Here is a 27,582-nt window from a genome sequence, read left to right as displayed (position 1 = left end):
CTTCCAGATGACTGGCAAATTACAGCGAACATAATCAGAGACACAGGTCGGAAAGTACTTGGTGTATCGAGTGGAAGAAAGGTAGATGAGGAGACTTGGTGGTGGAATAGGGAGGTGCAGCAGTGTATACAGAGAAAGAGGTTAGCAAAGAAGAAGTGGGACACTGAGAGGACGGACGAGAGTAGACAGCAGTACAAGGAGATGCAGCGCACGGTTAAAGTAAAGGTGGCAAAGGCCAAACAAGAGGCCTATGATGACTTGTATGCTCGGCTGGACAGCAAGGAAGGTGAGACTGATCTTTACAGGCTGGCGAGACAGAGAGACAAAGATGGTAAGGACTTGCAGCAGGTTCGGGTGATTAAGGATAGAGATGGCAATGTATTAACAGGTGCCAGTTGTGTGATGGCAAGATGGAAAGAGTACTTTGAAGAATTGATGAATGAGGAAAATGAGAAGGAACAAAGAGTAGAGGACGTGACTGTTGTGGACCAAGACGTTGCAAACATTAGCAAGGATGAAGTGAGGAGGGTGCTGAAGAGGATGAAGGGGGATAAGGCATTCGGGCCTGATGATTTACCAATCGAGGTATGGAAGTGTCTTGGAGAGGTGGCGGTGGTGTTCCTGACCGGGTTATTCAGCAAGATCTTAGATGGTGAACAGATGCCTGAAGAATGGAGACGAAGTGTACTCGTGCCCATTTTTAAGAACAAGTGAGATGTGCAGAGTTGTACTAACTACCGAGGAATAAAGTTGATGACCCATACAATGAAACTCTGGAAAAGAGTAGTTGAAGCGAGACTAAGAGCAGAAGTGAACATTTATGAGCAGCAGTATGGCTTCATTCCAAAAAAGAGTAGACAGATGCAGTGTTTGCTTTAAGAATGCTGATAGAGAAGTACAGAGAAGGTCAGAAGTACAGAGTACAGAGAAGTACAGAGAAGGTCAGAAGGAATTGCATTGTGTCTTTGTAGATCTGGAGAAAGCATACGACAGGGTGCCCAGAGAAGAGCTGTGGCATTGCATGAGGAAGTCTGGAGTGACGGAAAAGTATATCAGAGCGGTGCAAGACATGTATCATGACTGTAAGACAGTTGTGAGGTGTGCTGTCGGTGTGACTGAGGAATTGAAGGTGGAGGTGGGACTCCACCAGGGGTCAGCTCTGAGCCCCTTCTTGTTTGCTATGGTGATGGACAGGTTGACAGACGATGTGAGACAAGAATCTCCTTGGACCATGATGTTTGCAGATGACATTGTGATCTGTAGCGAGAACAAGGAACAGGTGGCGGAGAAACTAGAGATGTGGAGATATGCCCTGGAAAGGAGAGGAAAGAAGATCAGTCGCAGCAAGACTGAATATATGTGTGTGAATGAGAGGGATCCAAGTGCAAGAGTGATGCTACAGGGAGAAGAAATAAAGAAGGTGGAGGATTTTAAGTACTTGGGGTCAACTGTCCAGAGCAATGGAGAGTGTGGAGAAGAGGTGAAGAAGCGTGTCCAGGCAGGCTGGAGCGGCCGGAGAAAAATGTCAGGTGTGATGTGCGATAGAAGGGTTTCAGCTAGGATGCAAGGAAAATTGTATAAAACAGTGGTGAGACCAGCCATGATGTTTGGACTGGAGACAGTGCCACAGAAGAAAAGACAGGAAGTAGAGCTGGAGGTAGCAGAGTTGAAGATGTTGAGGTTTTCTTTGGGAGTGACCAGGTTGGATAGGATCAGGAATGAGTACATTAGAGGGACAACTCATATGAAAGGCTTTGGAGAGAAAGTCAGAGAGGCCAGACTGAGATGGTATGGACATGTCCAGAGGAGAGAGAGTGGTGTGTAGTGTAGCTCGTTGGTCTAGTAGTATGATTCTCGCATATGGTGCCAGAGGTCCCAGGTTCATACCACCACTGGCACCAATTGTTATGCGGCGAGACAGCAAGCAGGTGGAAAGATGATAAAAGTTCACTCAGCCAGATCCAGGGAGGATATTTTGAGTTTTCTTTATTTGAAGTGGTGGCGAATATCAGTTTTTGGCAGACCACAAGTAAAACTGCTATCCAGGGTGTCCTTTCTCCCTCTTCTTCCTCTCCGAAGTGACTTCATCAGTCTGGTTTTGAAGGTGGTTCACCTGAGCTTCTGGCCAATCAGGTCCCAGCGGCAATTGGCCATTCCCAGGTGGTTGCAATCACCTTTTCATAGACAATTAGCGGTCGCCCGACTCTACTGTTTTGGATGGGGAGAAATGCGCACCTTTCTCCCATCCAAAATCCAGAAAACACAAAATTATTTAACATTTCTTTTGACATCATGACAGATGGATTGTCCTGACAGCGCGCTCTACAAACTTGCCATGGACACCCTCGCCTTCACGTGCAAACAGTACACGTGTATCGTTGCCAAGCACACATAGGCTACCTGCAGTTGCAATTTGCATACTCAGCACGGCAGCCAATCAGAAGCCTGCTTTGTGCTTCGGACTTTCCCGAGCGTTACAAGGTCGTGCATTTGCATATCATTTTCTAAAATAGATGCACAGAACCTCAGCCCAGAAGAAAGATTCAAAAGAAGCAAAACAAATTTGTGACGGTACAAAAGGTAAACATACATTATACCGTGACTTTAAAGTGTACTTGAGAGTTATAAAGCAGACAATGCAACGCAAACATTGCGATGTGCACCATGACAACAAACGATAACTGGAGCAAAATCTTCAACCAGGGATATTTACCGTAAATTAAGCAAGGGAGCATTTGTGGTCCGTATATCCTTAATTAAAAAAAAACTATACTTTGCAATAATGTTTTTTTGCGATTAGTCGTCTTATTGTGTTTCAAGTTGTAAAAAATGGGTCAGACAGCTTTATGACCGGGCAACTTTTCAGAGTTGTCTGCCCTGTTGTCCGCTAACTTTTTGTCATGAGTTTCAGACACTGTTTTTACTATAATTTGGACAAGTTTGGCGGGCCAGATTAAAAAGCCTAATGCCAGGGGTGGGCCATAGTTTGCCCATCTGTGACCTACGCAATATCAATGGTCTTCGCCTCTTGTCTCTCACCCCTCACACCACTGCTATCCTCGTTCATAGTCTTGTCACCTCCCGGATTGACTATTGCAATTCACTTCTCCATGGTGTCCTTCAGAAACTTCTCCACAAACTTCAACTCGTCCAGAATTCTTCAGCCCGGCTCATAACCAGAACCTCATCCTTTCACCACATCACCCCCGTCCTCTAAGAGCTCCACTGGCTCCCGGTCATTATAGAATCAACTTCAAAAATTATTCTTTATACATTTAAAGCTATTCATAACCTTGCCCCCCTTACCTATCTGACCTTCTTCAAATGTCTATTCCCTCTCGTTCCCTCAGATCCTCTTCCTCCCTCCACCTCTGTATGCCCCCCGCCCTGCCCATCTCAGCACAATGGGGGACAGGGCTTACAGCTACTCTGTCCCCAAACTCTGGAACTCACTTCCTCCCAACATTCGTAATATCGATTCTCTTCCCACCTTCAAATCCCATCTCAAAACCCACCTATTTAAAATCGCATTTTCTGTATAGCTCTTTCTCTTGTTTCTATTTATAACTGTATTTGATTTAATGTATTCTATTTGTGATTGTATTTTATTTATTATAGTACCTATGCTTGTCTGTGACTAAAGTGTCCTTGAGAGCTTTGAAAGGCGCTTAAAATAAAATGTATTATTATTACTATTATTATCACCTTGTCTGCTCGAACCAGCCGTATCTCACACAGTTGGTACTTGTTGTCCAGCTCATTTTTCTTGGCCAGGCAGTCTTGGTACTTGGCCTCCAAGGCCGCAATGCCGCTCTCCACAGCCGCTTGCATTTCTTTAGCGGCTTTCAAGCTTCTCTGGGATTCGTCGTACTCCTCCTGGGCTGCCTTGAGAGCTTGCTGCGGAAAAAAGAGCGAGTCTCAATGACGAAGCGGCACTTGGTCCGGGCCCGGCCGGCTTTACCCTTTTGGGCTCCACGCCCTTGGCCACAAAGTGATAAAGGTGCATGGCTCGAACCCATTGACAAATTGAGGTACAGGCTTTGGAAACTTTTGCAATGGCGGCAGGCTGGAATTCTTCATTATCAATGTAGGGCTGCACCAAGGTGATCACTCTTTCTGGGATGTTGTCCTGCAGAAATTCGAAGAAATGGTGGAGCAATTTTTTTCAAAAGAGACAATCCCTAAAGGACAACCAACACAATTTGTAAAATCACTTCAAATGACTTCTACTGAGCGCATTTTACAAAGATTCCACCACATAAAGCTATATTTTAAGTTTTAAGACTCGCTCCAAATATTCATGAAGTCTTGTTTTCGAGTTAATGACGATGCCCTAAGTGACGTCACGGACCGAGAAAACGACACACAATGCATTTTGGGTACTTTTTTCGTCTGAAAACACAGTGTTCATCACAAAATTTGAAGGAAAACTACATAAATAACGCAATGGTAAATCGTTGTCACATCCTCGTCGTCGTCAGGAGCGCGCCCCTCCCCTCCTGTCTCTTCTTCCGCTGCTCCTTGGAGCGGGCCCCTCCCTTCCTGGCTCTCCCGGCTGACGCACCTGTTCCCCATTCCCTTAATTGTGCCTTCTGGCTATAAAAGCCACACCTACCTTACGGTCGTTGTCGGTGTATTCCAGGGAGTTCCCTGCCACCCCTACGCATGCAGGTCTGTCTTGTCATTGCCCTCATCCTTGCCTTATTTTCTGTCAAATCATTTGTGTCTCAGTAAAGACTCTTGGTTGGAAACTCTGTCTCCCCGTGTATTTCGGATCCAACCTTTACCACCTTCCGCCGTCCCTCGAGTCATGTCGTCACGCCTCGAGTGGACCTGACATAATACGCCGACCAACCATGGATCCCGCCGGTGGAGACAGATTCATAGCCGCCCTTTCCCTTCGAGCCACCTGGCCCAAGCTATCGCAGAGGCCTGCCAAACTGTGTCCACGCTGGCTCAACGCTTACAAGAGGTAGAGACACGCCTCGCCACCCTTACGGCTCCTTCCTCCCCTCCCGTGGGTAGGCGTGAGCCACAGCTACCTCACCCCTCACGCTACGCAGGTGAACCCGCTCAGTTTCTGATGCAGTGCTCGCTCGTGTTCGATCAACAACCCCACGCCTACGTTAGCGATGAGGCTAAGGTAGCCTTCGTCACCAGCCTGCTCACGGGTCAGGCAGAGACCTTGGTGCTGGCCGTCCGGGAGTCCCAGCCAGAACTGTGTGCTTCGTACCCGGACTTCGTGGCCGAGCTGCGCCAGGTCTTCCACCACCCGGTGACGGAAGTCGAGGCACAGGGGCTCCGATTCATTGGTCTGCGAACTTATAGATCTCCTAACCCCCAAGGAGATTCTCGACCTTGATGGCCGACTACTGGCCAAGGTTACCCGCATACCGAACATCGCCAATTCTGAGTCATGCCCTTCGCAACGTGCCGTTAGTACTGGGCCTTCCTTGGCTCAGTACCCATGACCCTTCCATTTCTTGAGAGCGTCCCACCATACAGGGCTGTGGAGCCCCTACTGCTACGCCAATTGCCTCCGGTCGGCAACGGCAGGGCAAGACCCCTCCCGCGGTGGCTTGCCCGAAGCGATCTGTCTCGAGGGCGTGCCACATTGCTACCATGACCTGCGGGAGGCGTTCAGGAAGGACAATGCGCAATCCCTGCCACCCCACTGCACGTATGACTGCACCATTGAAATGCAGCCGCTAACGGACTCCAGACTATACCATATTTCACAACCGAAACAAGAAGCCCTGAGCACATACATAGACTCTTCCTTCGTGGCGGGACTCATCCGACCCTCGCGTTCCCCGCTCGGCGCAGGGTTCTTTATTGAAAAGAAAGACAGATCCCTGCATCTGTGCGTCGATTATCGGGGTCTGAACGAAATCACCATTCGCAATAAGTATCCTCTCCCCCTCATGGATTCAGCCCTCGCGTCGCTCCAATCGGCGACCATCTTTTCTAAACTAGATCTGCGAAGTGCTTACCACCTGGTTCGCATCAGAGAGGGGGACGAGTGGAAAACCGCAATCAAAACGCCCTTGGGGCATTTTGAATACTTGGTGATGCCGTTCGGACTCACCAACGCTCCCGCCATATTTCAGAACCTTATTAATGATGTGCTCAGGGACGTTATCAACGTTTTTGTATTTGTTTATTTAGATTACATCCTCATTTTCTCTAAATCTCCAGAACAACACCGGCAGCACGTCCGACGGGTCCTGGTGCGGCTCCTGCAAAACCGGCTCTACGTGAAGGCAGAGAAGTGCGAGTTCCATGTCCGCTCTCTGTCCTTTCTGGGGTTCGTCGTGGAGCAGGGTAGATCCGGGCCGATCCCGCCAAAACCAAAGCGGTGGAAGAATGGCCAACCCTGAAGACGCGCAAGCAGCTCCAACGGTTTCTGGGGTTTGCCAATTTCTACCGCCGCTTTATTCGCAGTTATAGTCAGGAGGCACTCCCCCTCACTAACCTCACTTCCACCAAAGTCCCCTTCTGATGGTCACCTGACGCTGAGGGGGCAATCAACCGCCTCCGGCAAGCCTTTTCCAACCCCCCAGTCCTACGTCATCCTGACCCGGACCTCGTGTTCGCGGTCGAGGTTGACGCATCCGAGTCCGGAGTGGGGGTGGTCCTGTCTCAGCGCTCCCCGGTCGATCAGAAACTTCACCCATGCGCCTACTTCTCCCGCCGGCTCAGCCCCGCAGAAGCCAACTATGATGTAGGGAACTGTTGGTGGTCATCCTGGCGCTACAGGAATGGAGACACTGGCTTGAGGGGGCCAAACACCCCTTCACTGTATATACCGACCACAAGAACCTGGTCGCCATCCGGTCCGCCAAGAGACTCAACTCGCAGCAGGCCCGATGGGCACTGTTCCTCACGCGGTTTAACTTTACTCTCACCTACTGCCCAGGGTAGCAGAACACCAAGCCTGACGCCCTATCTCGCATCCACAAGCCGGCAGAGAAGGAGGAGACCATCGCCAACATCCTGCCGGCTCAACACATCCTGGGCGCCCTGCGGTGGGAGGTTTAGAGGAAAGTCCAGGAAGCCCTGGGGAGTAACCACATCCGCAGGGGTTGCCCGGTGGATCGCCTGTTCGTTCCCCCCGCGCTACGCACCGAGGTGCTACTCTGGGGACACACCTCTAGGGTCCCCTGTCACCCTGTGGTCAACAGGACGATCCAGCTCATCGCCCAGCGGTTCTGGTGGCCGGAGTACAGGAAGGACGTCATGGAATTCGTGAAGGCATGCCCTGCCTGCGCTCGTGGGAAGGCCTCCCACCAACCCCCGGCAGGAATTCTCCAGCCACTACCTGTCCCCTGCCGACCCTGGTCCCACATCTCCGTCGACTTTGTCACAGGTCTCCCCCCGTCCCGTGGCAAGACGGTCGTCCTCACCGTTGTGGACCGCTTCTCGAAGTCGGCCCCCTTTATCCCGTTAACCAGGTTGCCGTCAGCCATTGAGACGGCTCAACTCCTGGTTAACCACGTCGTTCCATCTCCACGGGATTCCGACGGACATCGTGTCGGACAGGGGACCGCAGTTCGTTCCAAGGTATGGAAACGTTTCTGTCGGTCCCTAGGGGCGTCGGTGAGCCTGTCGTCTGGCTACCATCCCCAGACCAACGGCCAGACGGAGAGGAAGAACCAGGACCTGGAGGCGGCCCTCCGGTGTGTGTGCCTTCACAGTCCTGCGTCATGGGCCCTCTACTTACCTTGGGTGGAGTACGCCCACAACACCCTGGTCTCCACAGCCACAGGTCGGTCCCCGTTCATGCCCGCCTGTGGCTATCAGCCGCCTCTGTTCCCCACCCAGGAGGGCCAGGTGGAGGTCGCGTCCATCGAAGACCACCTGGGACGGGCCTATCGAGTATGGAAAGAGACCAGGGCCATCTTGGTGCGCACGGCGTCCCGGAATCAACTGGTCGCGGATCGCCGTCGCCGCCAGGCACCCAAATACCGGGGGTCGGGCAGGAGGTATGGCTGTCCACAAGGGACCTCCGGCTGGCAGGGACTTCGGCCAAACTGGCCCACGCTTCACAGGTCCCTTCCCCATCGAGGCCATCCTTAGCCCGGTCTCGGTGAGGCTCAGGCTGCCACACACGATGCGGATCCATCTGGTCTTCCATGTTTCCCTCCTCAAGCCAGTGGAGACCAGCACCCTAGCCCCCACGCCCGCCCCCCACCTCCCCCCCGGATGTTGGAGGACGGCCCGGTCTACACCGTGCGGGAGATACTGGACTCCAGGCGCATGGGCAGTGGAGTGCAGTATCTGGTCGATTGGGAGGGCTATGGGCAAGAGGAACGTCAGTGGGTCCCCCGTTCCTGGATCCTCAACCCATCTCTCACCCGAGCATTCCATTCGGCTCACCCCTCTAAACCGGGTGGGCCGCCAAGAGGTGTCCGTTGAGGGGAGGGGGCACTGTCACATCCTTGTCGTCATCAGGAGCGCGCCCCTCCCCTCCTGTGTCCTCCTCCGCTGCTCCTTGGAGCGGACCCCTCCCTTCCTGGCTCTTCTGGCTCACGCAGCTGTTCCCCATTCCCTTAATTGTGCCTTCTGGATACAAAAGCCACACCTACCTTACGGTCGTTGTCGGTGTAATCCAGGAAGTTCCCCGTCACCCCTACGCATGCAGGTCTGTCTTGTCATTGCCCTCATCCTTGCCTTATTTTCTGTCAAATAATTTGTGTCTCAGTAAAGACTCTTCGTTGGAAACTCCCCGTGTATTTCGGATCCAACCTTTACCACCTTCCGAGTGGACGTGACAGTTGTGTGTCGCAGGAAATTGCGGAAACACGCATAAAGAAGGTGTAAGTTTACACAAATTCCCAGCGGACAAATCAGCCCATTTTCAACGGCGCTTGTGAGCCATCTTGTGCACTTTCTGGGCGCTACATTGGAGTCCAGATGGCTCAAATTTATACGGAAGGACTTCTTTAATCGATTGCAAACATTTATGATTTCCTCTTCAGAACTATTTGAATCATATTCATAACTGGATGAGTAACAAGAAAGCATCTTCTCCGAATCTGAACTCTCTGAAGCCATTGTTTTGATTCCGGAGCAAGGCAGTTTGTGAAGGAGTATCCTGGCGTGACGTCACGGACAAGGGGGCGGGACTTACTGAATATCGTAGATGCGATGAAACGTTTTTCTGATGTCAGTTAGGAAACAAAAAAAATGGTGTTGGTTGTCCTTTAAATTGGGTCAGACCGATTCGTAGGTCAAAACATGAATCGAGGCTTCGGCACTCTGTTGACGAAGGGAGCCTGTCCGTCGTCGCCACTAATTTTCCTCATCCGGCTTTGGGCATTTCACGTGGATACTGCTCGGTCGACAGAGGAATGTCAAACTTTCAGACGGGAAGGGGGACAACATTTAGGACAGCTGTAACAAGATCAAAAATGTCTGCCGTTCCCTTTTTTCCGCAAGTTGAAAAAGTCAAGAAACTGATGATGTAACGAATTATTATTATTATTATTATTATTATTATTATTATTATTATTATTATTATTATTATTATTATTATTATTATTTGCAACAGATATTTTTTCTTACAGTGGCTTTTTTAGGTGTTCAATTACCTTACATGTTTCAGCGTATACTTCCGCCTATGTCAGAGTGTCACGGATGTTGTTGTGACGCGCCTTTCTCAGCTGATGTTACTATGAGGGCGTGACCTACCTGTCTCCAGGATACTGCTCCAGGTGGTGGAGAGCATGTCATCATGCCTGTTGATGGTCCTTGGTTCTCGCTTCCGGATTTCAATGGCCTCCCTGATCCAGCGGTGATGTTTGTTTTATTCGGTGCGGATGACTCTGGCCTTCTCAGTCCATGATGTGATTTTCTCTTTTGCAGTGGTCTGTGATGGCTGATTTATGGTGTTTCTGTTGTGCTTGTTCTTTTATTGCTCTTGTTTGTATTGTTGCTGTCTCCTTCTTACACTCCTTCTTGTGCTCTTTTTTCCTTGTATTAAAGGACAACCGACACCTCCGGATAAGTTGCGTCCATAATTTGTAAAATCACTTCAAATGACTTCTACTGAGCGAATTTTACAAAGGTTCCATCGCATATAGCTATATTTTACGTTTTAAGACTTGCGTTGAATATTCAGGAAGTCTCTTTTCCGAGTTGATGACGATCCCCTACATGACATCGCATTTGGAACCCCCCCGATCGTGAAAGTGACACACAATGCATTTTGGGTACTTTTTTTCATCTGGAAAAATCGTGTTGATTGTGAAATTAAAAGGAAAACTACATAAATAACACAATGGTGAATCGTCGTGTGTCACAGCCAATTGCGGTAACACGCATAAAGAAGGTGGAAGTTTACACATATTCCCAGCAGACAGTGTGTGACCAATAGTGACGTCACGAACAACAACACGAACACTTTCTGAATATCTTCAGTTCCAAGCTCATTTTGTGGCAGTTTTGGGACACTTTAAGTCATTTTTATTGGTGTTTTGCCTTTGACTAAAGATATCAGCCTGCGTGTTTTTGCTATTTTAGATGCTATAAAACGTTTTTCTGATGTAAGGAAACAAAACATTGTGTCGGTTGTCCTTTAAAACGCATTCCTGTCTCCGCGATGTATGATTTATTGCATGATTTGCATGGGATTTCATATATTGAGTTGCATTTATTTTGTCCTTGGGTGTACCAAGATCTGTCGGAGAGTTGTGTATGGTTTGACAGGTGTGTTTATGTTGTGTTTCCTCATTGCTCTTTGTATGCGTTCTCTGATCCCTCTCATGTATGGCAATGTTACTGGAAGCGAGAACCAAGGACCAACCAACAGGGATGAGGGAGCTTACATGCTCTCTACCACGTGGAACAGTATTCTGGAGGGACGAGCGGACGGCGGGGGGCGTGACTTGCCTGTCAGATCTGACAGGTCGGTCATGCCCTCATAGTAACATCAGCTGAAAAAGGCGCGTCACAACAACATCTGTGACACTCTGACGAAGGCGGAAGTATACGCCGAAACATGTAAGATAATTGAACACCTAAAAAAGCCACTGTCTGTAAGAAAATAATCTGTTGTAAATTAGATAACAAGTACAGGTAACATCCGAGTTACGACCGGGTTCCGTCCCGACAAAACGGTCGTAAGTCAAACGGTCGTAAATTGAAAAGCATTCAAAGCGCAAGGATCACGTGATCATAACAAATGATGACACACTGGCATCTCCTATATGACAGGATAGTATATGATGTCAATCTGTTGTTTTTAAACAACAATTTCTATGAATACCTTTATATACCAAAATGTTGACAGTTCATTTATCAATCTTATAACTTTTAGTGTCATTTTAATCATTTTATATTTCATATTATTGATCTTTATTACTGTGTCGGCGCGCATGCTTTCTGCTGACCCAAATACACACGGCTTCCCACGCATGCGAGCTGCCCAAAAATCGCTCACCCTGCTAGCGGAGCCGACCGTGAGCCCGACGCAGCGTTTGCGTTGCGGCAATCCCACCCTCGCCGCCTCTCTCCCCTCGATTGCTGTGCAAGTGAGATGCTGTCATGCTGGAGAAAATTGTTGTACGCGTTTGTTAAGAAAGAGTTATTTTGTATCATCATTTTGTGTAATGCTGCTCCGGCAAATAAACATTCTACTTGTTCGATATTGTCCCGTTCGGATTGACAGCTGGGGGCGGGGCCACGCCTCCCCGCTTCCACCATTTCCTTCTTCAGGACAGCGCGTACGAAAACGGGACGCTGTCAACTTGTATTTGTACTTTGTATTACCCTGGACTTTCTATATCTTCGTCCGAGCCCCTTCCCCCCAACCCCCAAATCCCGTAATCCTTTCGGGATTGGTCCGTTTCTGCACCACAGTGTGCGAGTTGCTTCTCGCCATTGTCATTGTTTCCCATTGCTCCCCCCCACTCGTCGTTTTTGGTATTCTTTATTTTTGATTATTCCCTTGGTCCTCTGTTTGGGACCAGCGCTTTGTGTTGTAGCTTAATGAATCATCCTGAACAGACCTCTGTCTCTGTCGCGTTGCTGGCTGTCGCGGTGCCAGCTGTAGAATTTAAACAGAAAAAAGGTCTGGCGGTTGTGGTCGTAAGTACGGGTGGTCGTAACTAGCGCCGGTCGTAAATCGGATGTTACCTGTATTTTATTTTGGTATCGTGATTAGCACCATTTGCGTGGTCCATCCACCCCAGACGCATTGGCAAGATGGACGCTACCTTGTCATAGGAAAAAAGGCTTTCCAGAAACTTGCCCGGGTCCTGGAGCAAGACTTTGCCTGGCTCCCAGTAGTCGTCAACCTTGGTTCCGGGTTTTTCTCCGGGGACCTTCTTGGGTTTGGCATCCTTCATGATGCACATGGCCTCAATAACCAGCTTCACCCCCGCGGGGGGGCGCTGCATTGCGCGCACCTGGAAAAAACACGGCAAGGGTGCGGTCAAACAGGGAAGGCCGGTTGGGCAAATGGCGGGTCCCTGACCTCGGTGACATCGTTCTTGTTGAGCGACTTGAGGCTGGTGGTGGCGGCATCGAGGGCCGGGAGGGCCTCGTCCAGATCCCGCTGGGCGTCACTGGCAATTTCCCCTGCGACCTTGGCTTTTTCTGAAGCTTTGGCCTCCTCCTCTTGGACCGATTTGCGCGTCTCCTCGGCAATCACAGAGTCTTTCTGCCATCGGAGAGAAAACATCCGGCCGACTTAGTCACCTGGGCCGCACGCCAACTCGAGGCCACATTCCCTTACTTGGATGGTTTCCATGGTGACCTCGGTCTCCCGGGCGGCCTCCTCTAAAAGGGGCCTCATCACCTCCTGCTCCTCCTGCATCTTACTCACATCCTCTGCTGTGCTCAGGAGCTACAGAGAGCCGAGAACATTTCCATTTGAACTGAAGCCCACGTCAGCTGGCATAGGGCGAAGGTGTCGCGGGGTGGGGGCCTTGCCTTGTCCAGACCGGTCCTCATGCGCTCACGAGCATGACACAGCTCTTGCTTCTTGCGTCCAATAAGATTTGAGAAGATATTGAGCAATTCTAGGTAACTCTTGGGCGTCACGTAGTTTTGTCGAGAAAGCTCGGCCAGGAACTGCTCACACTTCTGGGCCACAATCTGGTGGATCATCATACACATCACCGTCTGGAAAAAGACAAGCCCCGTTGGTTGCTGTCTCCCCGTGAGGAAGACGAAAGCATCGAATCTCCTTCCTGCTGAGCCAAGGAAAGCCGAGGAGCATCCTCACCAGTCCGTCCATGACTTCGGGGCTCGCTTCCAGCTCAGGCAACTCGTTCAGAAATGAAGTGGCGACAGCTTGCAGTGCCTCATCAGGCCACGCGCTGAACCAGTCAATCGTGCAGCACGTCACCAGTGAGGGGAACTGCCTCAGCCTGGCACGAAACACTTCCCCAATGGGACTTTGAAGGAGCAGGAAGAACATTGGATGAAACGGAAACCAGGAGACACTCTTTGGTTTGCTCCTTTTGTAAGAAGAGGCGGATCAAAGCCCCCTGCCCCTGACACACACCCCCTTACCTCATGCAGAGGACTGTGTGGATGTTGGTGCGGACTCTCTTTAGGTAGGCGGCCATCAGGTTGGACTTGGTCGGCTGCTGGGCCAACTCTTGGACCACCGGCTTCATCGACGCCAGGATGCGCTCCTGCTCGTCTGAGGCATACAAGTTGGGAACGTCGCCAGAGTTAAGAATGCTGTTGATGTCTTCCAGGAACGACTCGCTTTTAATCTGGAACGGGACAAATCCAAAGAATTTGGCGGGCAACTCCCGACACGCAAACGCAGAATCGGGATAGGATACCACCCACCCCTCCCACAGCCTCTTCAGCCTTCTGCCATCGGGCAAAAGGCCTCCGAGCCAAGACCAGCAGACTCAAGGACAGTTTCTGCCACCAGGCAGTCAGGACACTCAACTACCTCCCAGCCCTGCCCCCATTGCCACATTCACTGAACTCTGAGTACATGCTACACGCTGTACTATCATCCTGAACTCTATTTTTTTTCTTTTTTTCTGCAAGACCTCACTTCAACCTTTTTTGTGTTGTTTTTGCATTACTAGACTACGTCACTTTACATACGACACTATCTCACTTTACATACGTCACTACCTCACTTTACATACAACACTACCTCACTTTACATTCAGAAATTACATGTACAGTATTGTCTGTTGTCAATTGTCTGTCTTTTTTAGCTACATTATAAGTGCCTTGCACGCTGGGTCCGAGAGTACATTAATTTCATTTGTGCTGTATGTCATGCATATTAGCATATTTGACAATAAAGCTGACTTTGACTTTGATGTGGCGGAAAAGAGACCTGAGTGTCCACAAAGAGAAAGGTGATCTGCTGGTTATGAATGCCGGCCTTCATCATGATGCTTTTGATGTCCTCCCGCCACTCCACATGGCCATAGTTCTTTGACAACTCAATCTGGAAACACTTGTACTCGGATCTGAAATAGAAACAGCGCGTGCGTGAAGCAAGCAAGCAAGCGAGGCCCCGGGATGCCATTGCGCGGTGTCAGCCTTTCGATGCTTCCTGAGAGCCGACAAGGGTGGTGATGGCGGGTGTTATGCAGAGGCGGCGACAAGCTGCTCACATATATGAGGCCAGTTTGGTGAGGGACTGTCGCCCGCTGCCGCCGACGCCAAGCAGCAGAGCATTGCCCAGCGGCTGGCGCAGGACGCGACCGATTCGGCAAACGTGCTCAATGGCGTCCATGAAGAGCACCAGTTTCATCTTAGGTGTGCAGTTCTGGTTGTAGTCTTCCATATATTCCATCATCACGTCTTCCAGCTGTCAAACGAGAGAGCCAAGCGGGAAACTCAAAGCCAGGTGGTCCATTTTTGAGGGCTGTTACTCACCTTCTCTTTATCATCGATGAAGGTGTAGACTTTGTGCAATGCGCCGGGGACCATGAAATCCCCATATAAGATGGGCCGGCAGGGTACCACTACATCAAAGTCGCAGTTGAACTCCTGAATGAATTCCCTCAGAAGTAAGTCGAACCACTCCCTGTCTTCGCGGCACACCAACCGGTCCTGGAAAACCCGGCAGTTTTCATGGTACCACAGCTGAAGCAGCATCTCTTTGCTCTAGGACAAAGCAAAAAAAAATCCACCGTTTGGAAGCCGCTCCAATCTCTCCAAACGTCTTCTGACATGGCGACGCTCCGCCTCGCACCTGTATTGTCCACCTATACCATTTGGCAATTGGGCAGAGCTTTTGTCAGCTTCTGCCATTGTGACTGTAAATGCTGTAGATACATTTGTCTATAACTTATATCCCATGGTTGACCAGCAGATAGCTGTGCTTTCTTTTTCTTGACATTACGTTGGTTGTTTTCACTTCTGGTACAGTTTTTACTTTCCACGCTTCTTTAAGTTTCATTTTACTGAGAAGACAGCGAGAATGGACATGTTTTATCGCTGTACTGTTTAGCAAGGAAAAGATAAAAAGGACAAAGATCAAAACTTCCATTTCGGAGCGGAAAACGGGCAAAGTGGTTTGTACGATTTTATTGCATACGTTTATTTAATTGATGTAAAGTCCAAATGTTTATGTGTAAATAATAGCTATATTTTTAAACTTGGTTGTAGTTCTACGGTGGTGTCGGTGGTGTCATTGGTGATTCATCATGCAAGTGAAAGAACATTAAAGAATTAACCATCAGTATAAAGAACGCGGAGTCCTCATGTTTCAAATGGAATTACAGTGACTGTAGCTCCAAAGGGCACAGAAAGTGGCCTCATGTGTCATCTACCACGTGCCTGACGTGATTGGGCAGAAAACGCCATTGGGTGCCTGGAAATGAAACCCGGGTTCTGTCTGAGCCCGACTTTCACTTCACTTTAGAGAAGACGGACAGAAGGTACCATCGATACGTTGGGCTATCTTTGGAAGTGTGGGCATGAAACGGGTAAAGCAAACCGGTGGATGCCAACAAGTGACGCAGAGGCGCGTCGAGTCCCTTTGAAGGAAGAGGAAGGAATTAAGGTGTCATTCTTGACAGCACACTCTTTCCACTCCCATGTAAATAACTTAACCTGGTCTGCGTACTTCCACCTACGCAATATCAATAGCCTTCGCCCATCTCTCAGTCCTCACACAACTGCTATCCTCGTTCATAGTCTTGTCACCTCCCGGATTGACTATTGCAATTCACTTCTCTGGTGTCACTCAGAAACTTCTCCACAAACTTCAACTCGTCCAGGATTCTTCAGCCCGGATCATCACCAGACCTCATCCTTTCACCACATCACCCCCGTCCTCCAATAGCTCCACTGGCTCCCGTTCAAATATAGAATCAACTTTAAAATTCTTCTTTATACATTTAAAGCTATCCATAACCTCGCCCCCCCTTTCCTATCTGACTTTCTTCAATTTTCTATTCCCTCTCGTTCCCTCAGATCCTCTTCCTCCCTCCGCCTCTGTGTGCCTCCCCCCTGCCCGTCTCAGCACGATGGGTGACAGAGCCTTCAGCTGCTCTGCTCCCAAACATTCGTAACATTGATTCTCTTCCCACCTTCAAATCCGATTTCAAAACCCACTTATTTAAAATTGCATTTTCTGTGTAGCTCTTTCTCTTGTTTCTATTTATAACTGTATTTCATTCATTGTATTCTATTTGTGATTGTATTTTATTTATTATTGTACCTACGCTTGTCTGTGACTGTAAAGTATCCTTGAGAGCTTAGAAAGGCGCTTAAAATACTTAGCAATAAAGATGATTCTGATTCATACTCGTTGCGCACTCCCCTCGGGATTTCAGAACACGCGGTAAGAGAGACTTGCTTCCCATTGCAACAAATCACCGGTCACCGTCATTCGGCGTGTCGGAGAGCAGCGCTCACCACTCATCCGCACTCTGCGTACCTCTATCATGCACGTCTCTGCCATGAGGATACCCTGAAAAACCTTGGACAGATCTCGGAGGTTGAATGTGTAGTGAGACTTTGTCGGAGTTGGCAGAAGCTGCGAGCAAATAGTCGTGTACACGCGGATGGTGGCGTTGACGATGGCATTGTTCAAGGGCACAATTTCTGGCACCGATCCTGATCGGAAACAAAGGGACAGAAAAAAAAGGGTGCGGGCAATTCAAAGACGGACGGCTACGGAATTGGTCATGGATTCATGACTTACGGCCTGGGTTCCTTTTACTCATCTTTCCATCTAAAGAGAAGATTGGGTGCATTAGAAAATGCTCGGACGTGCTCACGAAGGCAAAAGTACACAAAAGGAAGTGGGGGAAGGTCTTGACCCGCCGTGAGCTTTGCTCTTTTGATGGCAACGACTCAAATAAGCGGCCAAAACATATTGCCATGCATGGATGAGAAGGTTTCTTCAGCCGTCATCTGTACTTCTTTGAAGGTGTCGGACGTTTCGCTTCTTATCCAAGCGCAAACTATTTTATTTTTATTTTTTATTTTTTGCTGGTAGTTTTGGCCCAATATATATCCCTACTGTCCAGACGTGGCGGCGCCAAACTCTGCTATGATTGGTCCCTGCTCTCAGGTTGGGGGGAGCAGAGGACCACTCCCTGCGGCTACACTGATTACTTCTATTGTCCTGACTGATTACTTCTATTGTCCTGCCCAAGTATGAGTATCTACGACTGGCCTGATTGCCCCATTTGCTCTGGTATCTTTACCAGAGCAAATTAGGCAATCAGGCCCTTTGCCTATGAATACTGTTGTAAAAGCCCCGAGAGTGGCTGCCTTTCCAGCAGCTCATGTATTTTGTTTTTCTACTTTCATTCCTTTCATCACTTTGCTGCTGTGAAATGTAAATTTCTCCACTGTGAGACTAATAAAGGCAAATCCAATCCAATCCAATCCAAACGATCCAAATTGAACCTCACCCCACCATGGCGATTAAGGGAAGGATTTTGCTGTTTTATGATAATAGCTTCTTGTACTCCCCTTTCAAACCATCTATTTTCTTTCGCTAAGATTTTAACCTAATTGTCGTCAAATGAGTGGTTGCTAGCTTTTAGGTGCATATGTACTCCCGATTGAGGCCCAATAGTATAATCCCTTGCGATGTTGATAGTCTTTTTTTGAGAATTTGTTTCATCTCCCCAATGTATTGCTCTTTGCAATTTTACATTAAATCGCCATGGTGGGGTGAGGTTCAATTTGGATCGTTCCTACAACCGATTTCTTATGCAACATAGGCTTAGTTATGTTGATGAGGTGATACCAGAGCAAATGGCGCAATCGGGCCAGTCGGAGACCCCATACTCAGGCAGGACAATAGAAGTAATCAGTCAGGACAAGAGAAGTAATCAATGTAGCCGCAGGGAGTAGTCCTCTGCTCCCCCCAACCTGAGAGCAGGGACCAATCATAGCAGAGTCTGGCAACGCCACGTCTAGACAGTAGGGATATATATAGGGCCAAAACTACTAGCAAAAAAATATATAAGAAGCGAAACGTCCGACACCTTCAAAGAAGTACAGATGACGGCTGAAAAAACCTTCTCATCGATGGACCAATCCTGTATGACTGAGAGCTTACACAGACGTATATTCATGCATGGCAGATGCCCATTTGCGACCGACCGACCGGCCGGGCGGGCGGCGCGTCAATGACTCACTCATCCAGCTGCCCAAAACGGTGGAGAAAATCTTTTTCATGCTGGCATCTTCCAGTTCGGTAAAGGAAAGAAAACTGAAGTGGCGCGTGAAGCGCGGTGTGATGGGGTTGCGGCCGCCGCCCGGTGGTCCCATGGCGCAGGCAAAATTGATGTCCACAATTTGCTTGAAAGCCCCTGCGGCGATGGGGGAACAAAAAACAATAATACATTTGATTTCTAAGCGCCTTTCAAAACTATCAATGTCGCTTTACAGTCACAGGAGAAGTTCTTTTGTGACTGAGCAGCGGGAGCCACACCCGCCAGCGTTCACTCAACCGGAAGTAACTCAGATAGGAAGATAGCTAGCTAGCTAATAGATAGCTAGATAGCTAGCTTTCCATCCATTTGAGTCATTCAGCTAGCTTATATTTGAGCTATCCTGCTAGCTAATGGTCAGCTAATAGCTAGTCAGCTAGATAGCTAATAGCGTAGGCAAACTTTTGGGCAAACTTTTGTGGGCAAACTTTTTGACTCGCGGGCTGCATTGGGTTCTAAAATTTGACAGAGGGGCCGGGCATTTGGAGGGAGTGTTTGGGCCGGAAATACTAAACCTAAAGCATTAAAGAACAACCGACGCCCCGGACAAGTTATGTCCATAATTTATAAAATCACTTTAAATGACTTTGACTGAGCATATTTTACAAAGATTCCACAGCATATAGCTATAGTTTACGTTCTAAGACTTGCGCTGAATATTCACAAAGTCTTGTTTTCGAGTTGATGACGATCCCCATGTGACGTCACGTTTGGACCGCCCCTGACCGAGAAAACGACACACATTGCATTTTGGGTACTTTGTTTGGTCTGAAAACTTCGTGTTGATCCGTGTTGATGGCGAAATTAGAAGGAAAACACATAAATAATGCCATGGTGAATCGTTGTGTGTTGCACCAAGACAACTATTTGATTGGATTGGATTGGATTGGATTGGATATGCCTTTATTAGTCTCACAGTGGAGAAATTTACATTTCACAGCAGCAGATATTCGCTGACACAAATTCCCAGCTGACAAATCAGCCCATTTCCAATGGAGCTTGGGCGCAATCTTCTGCATTTTCTGGGTGCTACATTGCTGTCATTGACGTCTCGAATTGATATGGGAGGACTCCTTGAATCAATTGCAAACATTTATGTTTTCCTCTTCATAACTATTTGAATCATATTCATAACTGGATGAGTAACAAGAAAACATCTTCTCCGAATCTGAAGCCATTGTTTTGATTCTCGAGCAAGGCAAGATGTCTTGGCGTGACGTCACGAACAAGGGGGTGGAACCTTCTGGAACTGGCCATTTCCGGATTCATTTTGAAGTCATTTTTATTGGTGTTTTTCATTTAACTAAAAACATCAGCCTGCCTGTTTTGGGTATTTTATATGCTATAAAACGTTTTTCTGATGTCAGTGGGAAACACAAAAAAATGGTGCCGGTTGTCCTTTAAATGTAGTGTGTACAAACCTCATAGCACAGTAAGAACACTACAACCCAATTTATTAACTGTCTTTCAAATGTGAAAAATATCCCTGATCAGTTAATACATTTGTCTCAAGGAATATGGCGTTTACATACTATTTCGCAGATACTTGGAGGAGGAAATGGAAATAGATTAAAATAACATATGCACTGTGATTCATCAAGATTGCGTCTGTTTTTAATAAGTTTTCATTGAAGGGGCAAAGTTAAAGAAATCAACATTTATTGAAAAATTGAATCACTTTCAACATTCAAAACATATTATTCCACAACGAAATATTCAAGCTCAATAATACCTACTTGTGTTAAATTCCGCCAAATCATAGATGGTTTGTCCTGACGCGCGCTCAACAAACTCCTCACTGACGCCCTCGCCTTCACTCACAAACAATACACGTGTACCGTCGCCGAGCACACAGACATAGGCTACCTGCAGTGAAATTTGTATACTCGGCACGGCAGCCAATCAGAAGCCTGCTTCTTTCTTCCGGACTTTCGCAAGCGTTATAAAGTCGTGCAATTGCATATAATTTTCCAAAATAGATGCACAGAACCTCAGCCCAGAAGAAAGATTCAAAAGAAGCTCACAACATATGTGACGCTACAAAACGTAAATTTACATTAAACCGTGACTGTAAAGTGTACGTGAGACTTATGAAAGGGGCTATGAAAGGAAGCAATGCAAACGTCGCATTGTGCACCACAATGACAATCGACTACTGCAGCAAAATCTAGCAATGCACATTTACCGTAAATTAAGCAGTGTAGCGTTTGTAGTTGGTACATTCTTGATTAAAAAAAATATATATATACTTTCTGACAATGTTTTTTAATGTGATTACTTGTCTCATTGTGCTTGAAGTTGTGAAAAATGAGGCAGGCAACTTTTCAGTTATCTGCCCTGTTGTCCGCTAATTTTTTTGTCATGAGTTTCAGACACTGTTTTTACTATAATTTGGGCAGGTTCGGCGGGCCGGATTAAAAAGCCTAACGGGCCGTATGTGGCCCGCGGGCCGTAGTTTGCCCATGACTGAGCTAGAGCCTTGGTCTGTCCAACAGCAGCGACCTTTCCACTGTAGAAAGCGGGGCTGTGAAGATGCTGCCCCCATGACGGGCACAAAAAAGCAAAATGGCCCCTGAGCTGTTCAGTGACGACCGTCAAATGGCACGACATTTGTGTGTGGTCCTGGTCCCCACTTGGCTATCTAGCTGGCTATCTGGCTGGCAATGTGGCTGGCTGTCGAGCTGGCTACCTGGCTGGCTACCTGGCTGGCTACCTGGCTGGCTACCTGGCTGGCTACCTAGCTGGCTACCTAGCTGAATATCTGGCTGGTTGTCTAGTTGGCTGTGGAGCTGGCTACCTAGCTGGCTATATAGCTGGCCTTCGAGCAGGCTGTCTAGCTCGCTACTTGGTTGAATAACATAACAACTGCCACTCGGCGGCTTGCCGAATCGTCAATTGGCGCGGTCGCATCCACTCACCGATCTGCTTGCGGTCGTACCAGCCCGCGTGGTCCATCCATTGGCGCAGCAGTTCTATGGGAGGCTGCGCGCCGTAGGTCTCCAGCAGGGGCATGTTGAGGTCGTCAATGAAGAAAATGAAGTACTTGCCTTTTGGAGGAGCAAACACGCCTTTGCGCCTAACACGCAACCGTCAGAAATGGAGTTGGCTAGGGGTCATCCTGCAAAACGTATCCGCCCACAAGCGGCGAAGGCCTAACCTTTTGTCCAACTTGCTGTCGATGAAATCTTGAGTCTGATTGGCCGAGGTGCGCGCCGAGAACATGAGGAACTGCGTGACAAATTTTGAATGCATGTTCTTGAGCAGCTTGTCGGACAAGGCCAGGGTCTTTCCCGTCCCGGTGGGTCCGATGCAAAGCAACTGGTTCCCAAACATGGAAATGCAAGTAAACAAACGGCCAAGCATCGGAAGGGTCACTGCTTGTCCGTCTTATTGATGGACACTCACGGGCTTCATGTTGGACAAGAGCATATCCATGAGGAAAGTCATTCGGACGGTGTCGGCCGTGGGAACGATGATGTCCGAGTAACTCGTTTCTGGGGTGATGATAACGCTCTTTGCGTCATTCTCCCAATTGACCCACTGCACCTGTCGCACATGAATGGACGCTGAATAGTTGCCATGGCGACAAAAGCCTCCACCTTTTGAACTAAGGCCGAGCAGTTTACCTTTCTGTCCTTTGTCTCTTCCTCTTCCTCATTCCAGCGACTTATGCCCGCATCATCAAGCCTGTAGTCATAGACCAGGCCTTCTTCTGGGAAGCATAAATGAATCTGGGATGGATGTGAGGGGGAAAAAACATTTCCGCTCATTCTAAGGCTGGCTCGGCAGGGGGAGGTGCTAAAGAGGAGTTGCTATGCCACCTTTTCAACTGACATCTTCTTTTTGAGCCAGGCGCTAAAGCGCTGGTTGCTAGGTCCGTCTCCCGTGGCGCCGACACTCCATACCAGCGAGAAAATGAACCACGGCTGGATCAGCTCCTTCACGCGCTCCAACTTATTTTTAGGTGGTGGCTTTTCTTCCTACAAGGGAAGCGATGCTTGGTGGTTGAGGTGTAGATTGCGCAAAAGGTCAAATGTATCACAAAGTCAAGAAAGAGTCAATGGCAAAAGGCCCAGAAGGCAGTCTCTTAAAAAAAGGTTTCTTCAGCCATCATCTGTACTTCTTTGAAGGTGTCGGATGTTTTGCTTCTTATCCAAGAGGCTTCGACAGCGAATGAAAAATGTTTGCTGGTAGTTTTGGCCCTATATATATCTCTACTGTCAAGACGTGGCGGTGTCAGACTCTGCTATGATTGGTCCCTGCTCTCAGGTTGAGGGGAGCAGAGGACTACTCCCTGCGGCTACCCTGGTTACCTCTATTGTCCTGACTGATTACTTCTATTGTCCTGCCGTAGTATGGGGTCTACGACTGGCCTGATTGCCCCATTTGCTCTGGTATCGCTTCATCAGCATAACACAGCCTATGTTGCCTCAGAGTGCTCTTGTACGAACGATCCAAATTGAACCTCACCCCACCATGGCGATTTAGTGAAGGGTTTTGCTGTTTTATGAAAAAAAATTGGGGTTCGCTGACGAAGTCTCTTGCATAAGAAGCGAAACGTCCGACACCTTCAAAGAAGTACAGATGACGGCTGAAGAAACCTTCTCATCGATGGACCACTGCTGTATGACTGAGAGCTTACACAGACGTCTCTCAAAAAATACAATAAAAAACGCCTTGAAACCAAACTCAGCTCATGAAAAATGTCCCGGGCAATATTCCAACCTCGTTAAAGATAAACGGCCTGAAGAAGCAGTCCAGAAGTTTTAGGAGGCTACAGGTCAGATTGCTGTCCAGCGATGTGATGACCTCCTTGACAGAGTCGCGAACAAAATTGACAGAGTCCTGTGAAAGACACAGAGAAGAAACATGGCGGCAAAGCCTGGCAGCGCCTCGCCTTGCGTCTGGTTCTCACCTGAAGAAAGCGCTCAAACAAGTGAGTGAGCTCCGCCGTGAACGCTTTCATGACTTTGGGGACTCGCCGGAGCCAACACTCGGTGAATGGGACCAGGCCCAAAATGCTGGGCTCCAGGTAGATCATGCCGCAGCGAGACACCGTGGCCGGCGACGCCACCGCCAAGTCTTGCACCTCAAACATCATGGTCATGCACTGAAAAGAGTCAATCGCTCGTCTCAAGCACACCACTGTAATCATAATAATACATTATATTTTAAGCGCCTTTCAAAGCTCTCAAGGACACTTTCCAGACACAGACAAGCATAGGTACTATAATAAATAAAATCACAAAATAGAATACAAAAAATAAAATACAATTATAAATAGAAACAAGAGAAAGAGCTACACAGAAGATGTAATTTTAAATAGGTGGGTTTTGAGATGGGATTTGAAGGTGGGAAGAGAATCCATGTTACGAATGTTGGAAGGAAGTGAGTTCCAGAGTTTGGGGGCAGAGCAGCTGAAAGCCCTGTCCCCCATCGTGCTGAGACAGGTGGGGAGGGCACACAGAGGTGGAGGGAGGAAGAGGATCTGAGGGAACGAGAGGGAATAGAAATTTGAAGAAGGTCAGATAGGTATGGGGGGCAATGTTATAGATAGCTTTGAATGTATAAAGAAGAATTTTAAAGTTGATTCTATATTTGACTGGGAGCCCGTGAAGCTCTTGGAGCACGGTGTGATGTGGTGAAAGGATGGGGTTCTGGTGATGATCTGGGCGATTGATATTGCCTAGGTGGAAGTATGCAGATCGGATTAAGTTATTAATGTGGGAGTGGAAAGATCGTGTGCTGTCAAGGATGACACCTTGGCTTTTGACCTGTTGGGAGAGAGAAACGGTCGAATTGTCAACAGAGAGAGAGAAACTGTTAGCTTTGCTCAAGGTGGATTTGGTACCAACGAGGAGAATTTTTTTTGTCACTGTTAAATTTAAGGAAGTTATGGGTAAACCAGGATTTAATTTCAGAGAGGCAGAGTTAAAGGGAAGAAGGAGGAAGAGAGGCATCGGGTTTGCTGGAGAGATAGAGCTAGGTGTCATCCGCACAGCAATGAAATTGTATACCAAATTTACGGACGATATTGCCAAGGGGAAGAAGGTAGGTGATAAAAAGGAGCGGCCCCAGGACAGAGCCTTGGGGAACATCAGAAGTTACGGGTGAGGACTGTGAAGTTAAGGAGTTACTTTGGATGAACTGAGAGCGGCCAGAGGGATAAGAGTGGAACCAGCGTAGGGGCTGTCTGCGTATGTTTTTCTCCCCACACCGTCGGATGAAAGGAATAATGGAAGAAAGGAAGGACAACATGAGCGGTGGGAAATTGCCTTTGGGAAGCTAAAAAGAAAGCAATGAAGGCGAACCAAATTGGGACAGCTAAAATGATCTCAGAGTCCTAATGAAGCGCTTCGCCATACCTCAGTTAGCTTGATGATTTCACCAGAGCTCAGGCAAAGTTTTTTGTTGTCGTCCAGAACAGTGTTCATGTTCTCGATCCAGACCGCGTCCACCGGACCATCAAACATGTACCACTTTTTGTCATTGTCCATCACCGAGGTCCCCATCCGGATCAAAGAAGACAGGATGCCGTCTGTCCTGCAAGGTATCGGCGCCCGGCATCAGAAATCAGAAAACCTTTATTCGTCCCACAATGGGGAAATTTGAAGTCCACAGCAGCAATTTGAAAGGGGATGGGGTGTGGGAGGGGGTAGAAAAACAAGATATTCTAAGCATAGTAAAATAAAAATGTCAGTAGACTGAGATGTATACTGTAAATGTGCAAAGCCATTTCATATAAAAAACTGTACATAGTGCCAGTATCAAGAAAGGTATGTTGATATATGTAGCTGCATTGCATCAACCAGTGTTTGAAATAACGTCTGACCGGCGGCCCGGGGCGTACAACTTTTACATTACCCCCCCCCCCAAAAAAAAGTTATTTTTTCAAATAAAATGTTTCTTTTATTCAATAAAGCAAAAGCTACAAGCAAACTGCTACAAGCCACGATGACTCCTCCTTCTCAGCGCCTTTCAAAACTTTCAAGTACACTTTACAGTCACGGGTATAGTCCGAAGCACGAAACAGGCTTCTGATTGGTTGCCGTGCCGATTATGCAAATTGCCAAACTATTGCTGTTTCGTGCTTCGGACTATACCGTGACTGTGAAGTGTACTTGAGAGTTTTGAAAGGCGATTAGAAACAGGAGTCATTGTGGCTTTTAGCAGACTATGCAATGCAAACGTTGCATTGCGCACCATGACGACAAACGACAACTGGAGCAAAATCTTCAGTAAGGGATATTTACCATAAATTAAGCCAGGGAGCATTTGTGGTACTTCCTTAATTTAAAAAAAAATCATTTATACTTCCCAACGATGTTTTTTTTTTTTGCGATTAGTCATCTTATTGTGTTTAAAGTTGTAAAAAATGGGGCAGGAAACTTTCTGGCCGGGCAGGCAATTTTTGAGAGTTTTCTGCCCTGGTGTCCGCTAACTTTTTGTCATGAGTTTCAGACACTACATCCACCCATATTTACAGTACAAGAGTGCAAGTTTTTTTTCCACATGTGATTATTGAGAATTGAGAAGCCTGACAGCAGTCGGTAGGAACGAGCGGCGGTACCTCTTCTTCTTGCAGCGCGGGTGTAACAGTCTCTGGCTGAAGGAGCCGCGCGCCTTACGTCTCTCAGTGTGTAGGCGGGTGTCACTTACCACTCGTGCGTCAGCAGGTCGTACTCCCCGTAAAGCTGACCCATGGTGATTGACTTGGGGTTGAGCACGTAGGTCTGAACGGCCTCGTATAGATCCCCGCTGACAGAGGGCTGGCCCTTGAGAGCCGTGATGGCCGCCCCCAGGACTTCGTAGCACTAAAAGGCCAGGCGGAGCGACGTGGCTTCGTGGCATGACTGCGGCACACGGTGCATACGCATCCCGACTCACCTTGGTTTTACCCGATCCGGAGGGTCCCACTAACATCAGGCCATGTCTGACCACGGTGGTCTCGTACAGTTGGATGCACTTCCCGATGTATTCTGCAATCGCAGACGGCAACAGTGGAGAGGCTGCAGGCGGGACGCCCTCAACAAAACCCTCACTGGCCGCTCAGCTCACCGTCAACGTCCTTGAGGTTCATCTTCAGGCAAACATGCCTCATGGATTCCTCCAGCGTGCCGTAGTCGATGGGCTCCTGCTTGGTCTTTGGGAAAAGGTCAGACACGATGCCGTTGAAGAGCTTGAGGTCATCTCGTAAAAACTTGGGCACGTTGACATCTCTGATGGCCCTCAGGCAGATCAACTCCTGCGAGTTGGCGGCACCCGTTAGCGACGGGTTAGGAGAAACCGACCCCCGCTGGCAGTGACTCAAACAAAAGCGGCCAACCTCATTCATGTCGGGGTTCTCTCGCTTCAGATTACCAGCTGCCGAGATCACAGACTTGACAGATCTCATTCCGAAATCGTAGTGATCCTGAACACAGAGCAGAGCCACTTGTCTCACTTTTCCTCCTTTGTTGCGTCCATAATTTGTAAAACCACTTCAAATGACTTTTACTGAGCACATTTTACAAATATTCCACCGCATATATCTATATTTTACGTTTTAAGACTCGCGGTGAATATTCATGAAGTCTTGTTTTCGAGTTGATGATGATGTCCTAAGTGACGTCACGGAGGGAACGCCCCTGACCGAGAAAGCGACACACAATACATTTTGGGTACTTTTTTTCGTCTGAAAACAATGTGTTGATCGCGAAATTAGAAGGACTCCAGACGGCTCAAATTGATACGGAAGGACTTCTTTAATCGATTGGAAACATTTATGCTCCTCTTCAGAACTGTTTGAATGAGTGGATGAGTAACAAGAAAGCATCTTCTGAACTTTCTGATGCCATTGTTTTGATTCTGGAGCAAGGCAGTTTGTGAAGGAGTATCCTGGCGTGACGTCACGAACAAGGGGGCGGGA

At 48.1% G+C, this 27,582-nt stretch overlaps 1 protein-coding gene across 1 annotated transcript in view; it reads right to left on the bottom strand.

The window, feature by feature from the left end:
* The window catches only part of dnah1 (dynein, axonemal, heavy chain 1), a 65,276-nt gene that overhangs the window by 16,848 nt on the left and 20,846 nt on the right, over window positions 1-27,582 (bottom strand). Inside the window, 26 exon segments of the mRNA XM_089010708.1 lie at window positions 3,706-3,897; window positions 3,962-4,129; window positions 12,219-12,410; window positions 12,479-12,664; window positions 12,740-12,850; window positions 12,937-13,128; window positions 13,232-13,403; window positions 13,522-13,730; window positions 14,321-14,456; window positions 14,604-14,800; window positions 14,869-15,099; window positions 16,880-17,058; window positions 17,147-17,176; window positions 18,600-18,773; window positions 21,593-21,750; window positions 21,832-21,992; window positions 22,080-22,220; window positions 22,301-22,405; window positions 22,496-22,654; window positions 23,400-23,519; window positions 23,590-23,784; window positions 25,040-25,217; window positions 26,334-26,488; window positions 26,562-26,653; window positions 26,733-26,919; window positions 27,001-27,087. Coding sequence (XP_088866834.1) covers window positions 3,706-3,897; window positions 3,962-4,129; window positions 12,219-12,410; window positions 12,479-12,664; window positions 12,740-12,850; window positions 12,937-13,128; window positions 13,232-13,403; window positions 13,522-13,730; window positions 14,321-14,456; window positions 14,604-14,800; window positions 14,869-15,099; window positions 16,880-17,058; window positions 17,147-17,176; window positions 18,600-18,773; window positions 21,593-21,750; window positions 21,832-21,992; window positions 22,080-22,220; window positions 22,301-22,405; window positions 22,496-22,654; window positions 23,400-23,519; window positions 23,590-23,784; window positions 25,040-25,217; window positions 26,334-26,488; window positions 26,562-26,653; window positions 26,733-26,919; window positions 27,001-27,087 — 4,107 coding nt within the window.

This window comes from Hippocampus bargibanti, linkage group LG12, assembly GCF_051943395.1.
Source record: "Hippocampus bargibanti isolate YZ-2025 linkage group LG12, ASM5194339v1, whole genome shotgun sequence".
Taxonomy (NCBI): Eukaryota; Metazoa; Chordata; class Actinopteri; order Syngnathiformes; family Syngnathidae; genus Hippocampus; species Hippocampus bargibanti.
This window is presented reverse-complemented; position numbering and strand designations above follow the sequence as displayed.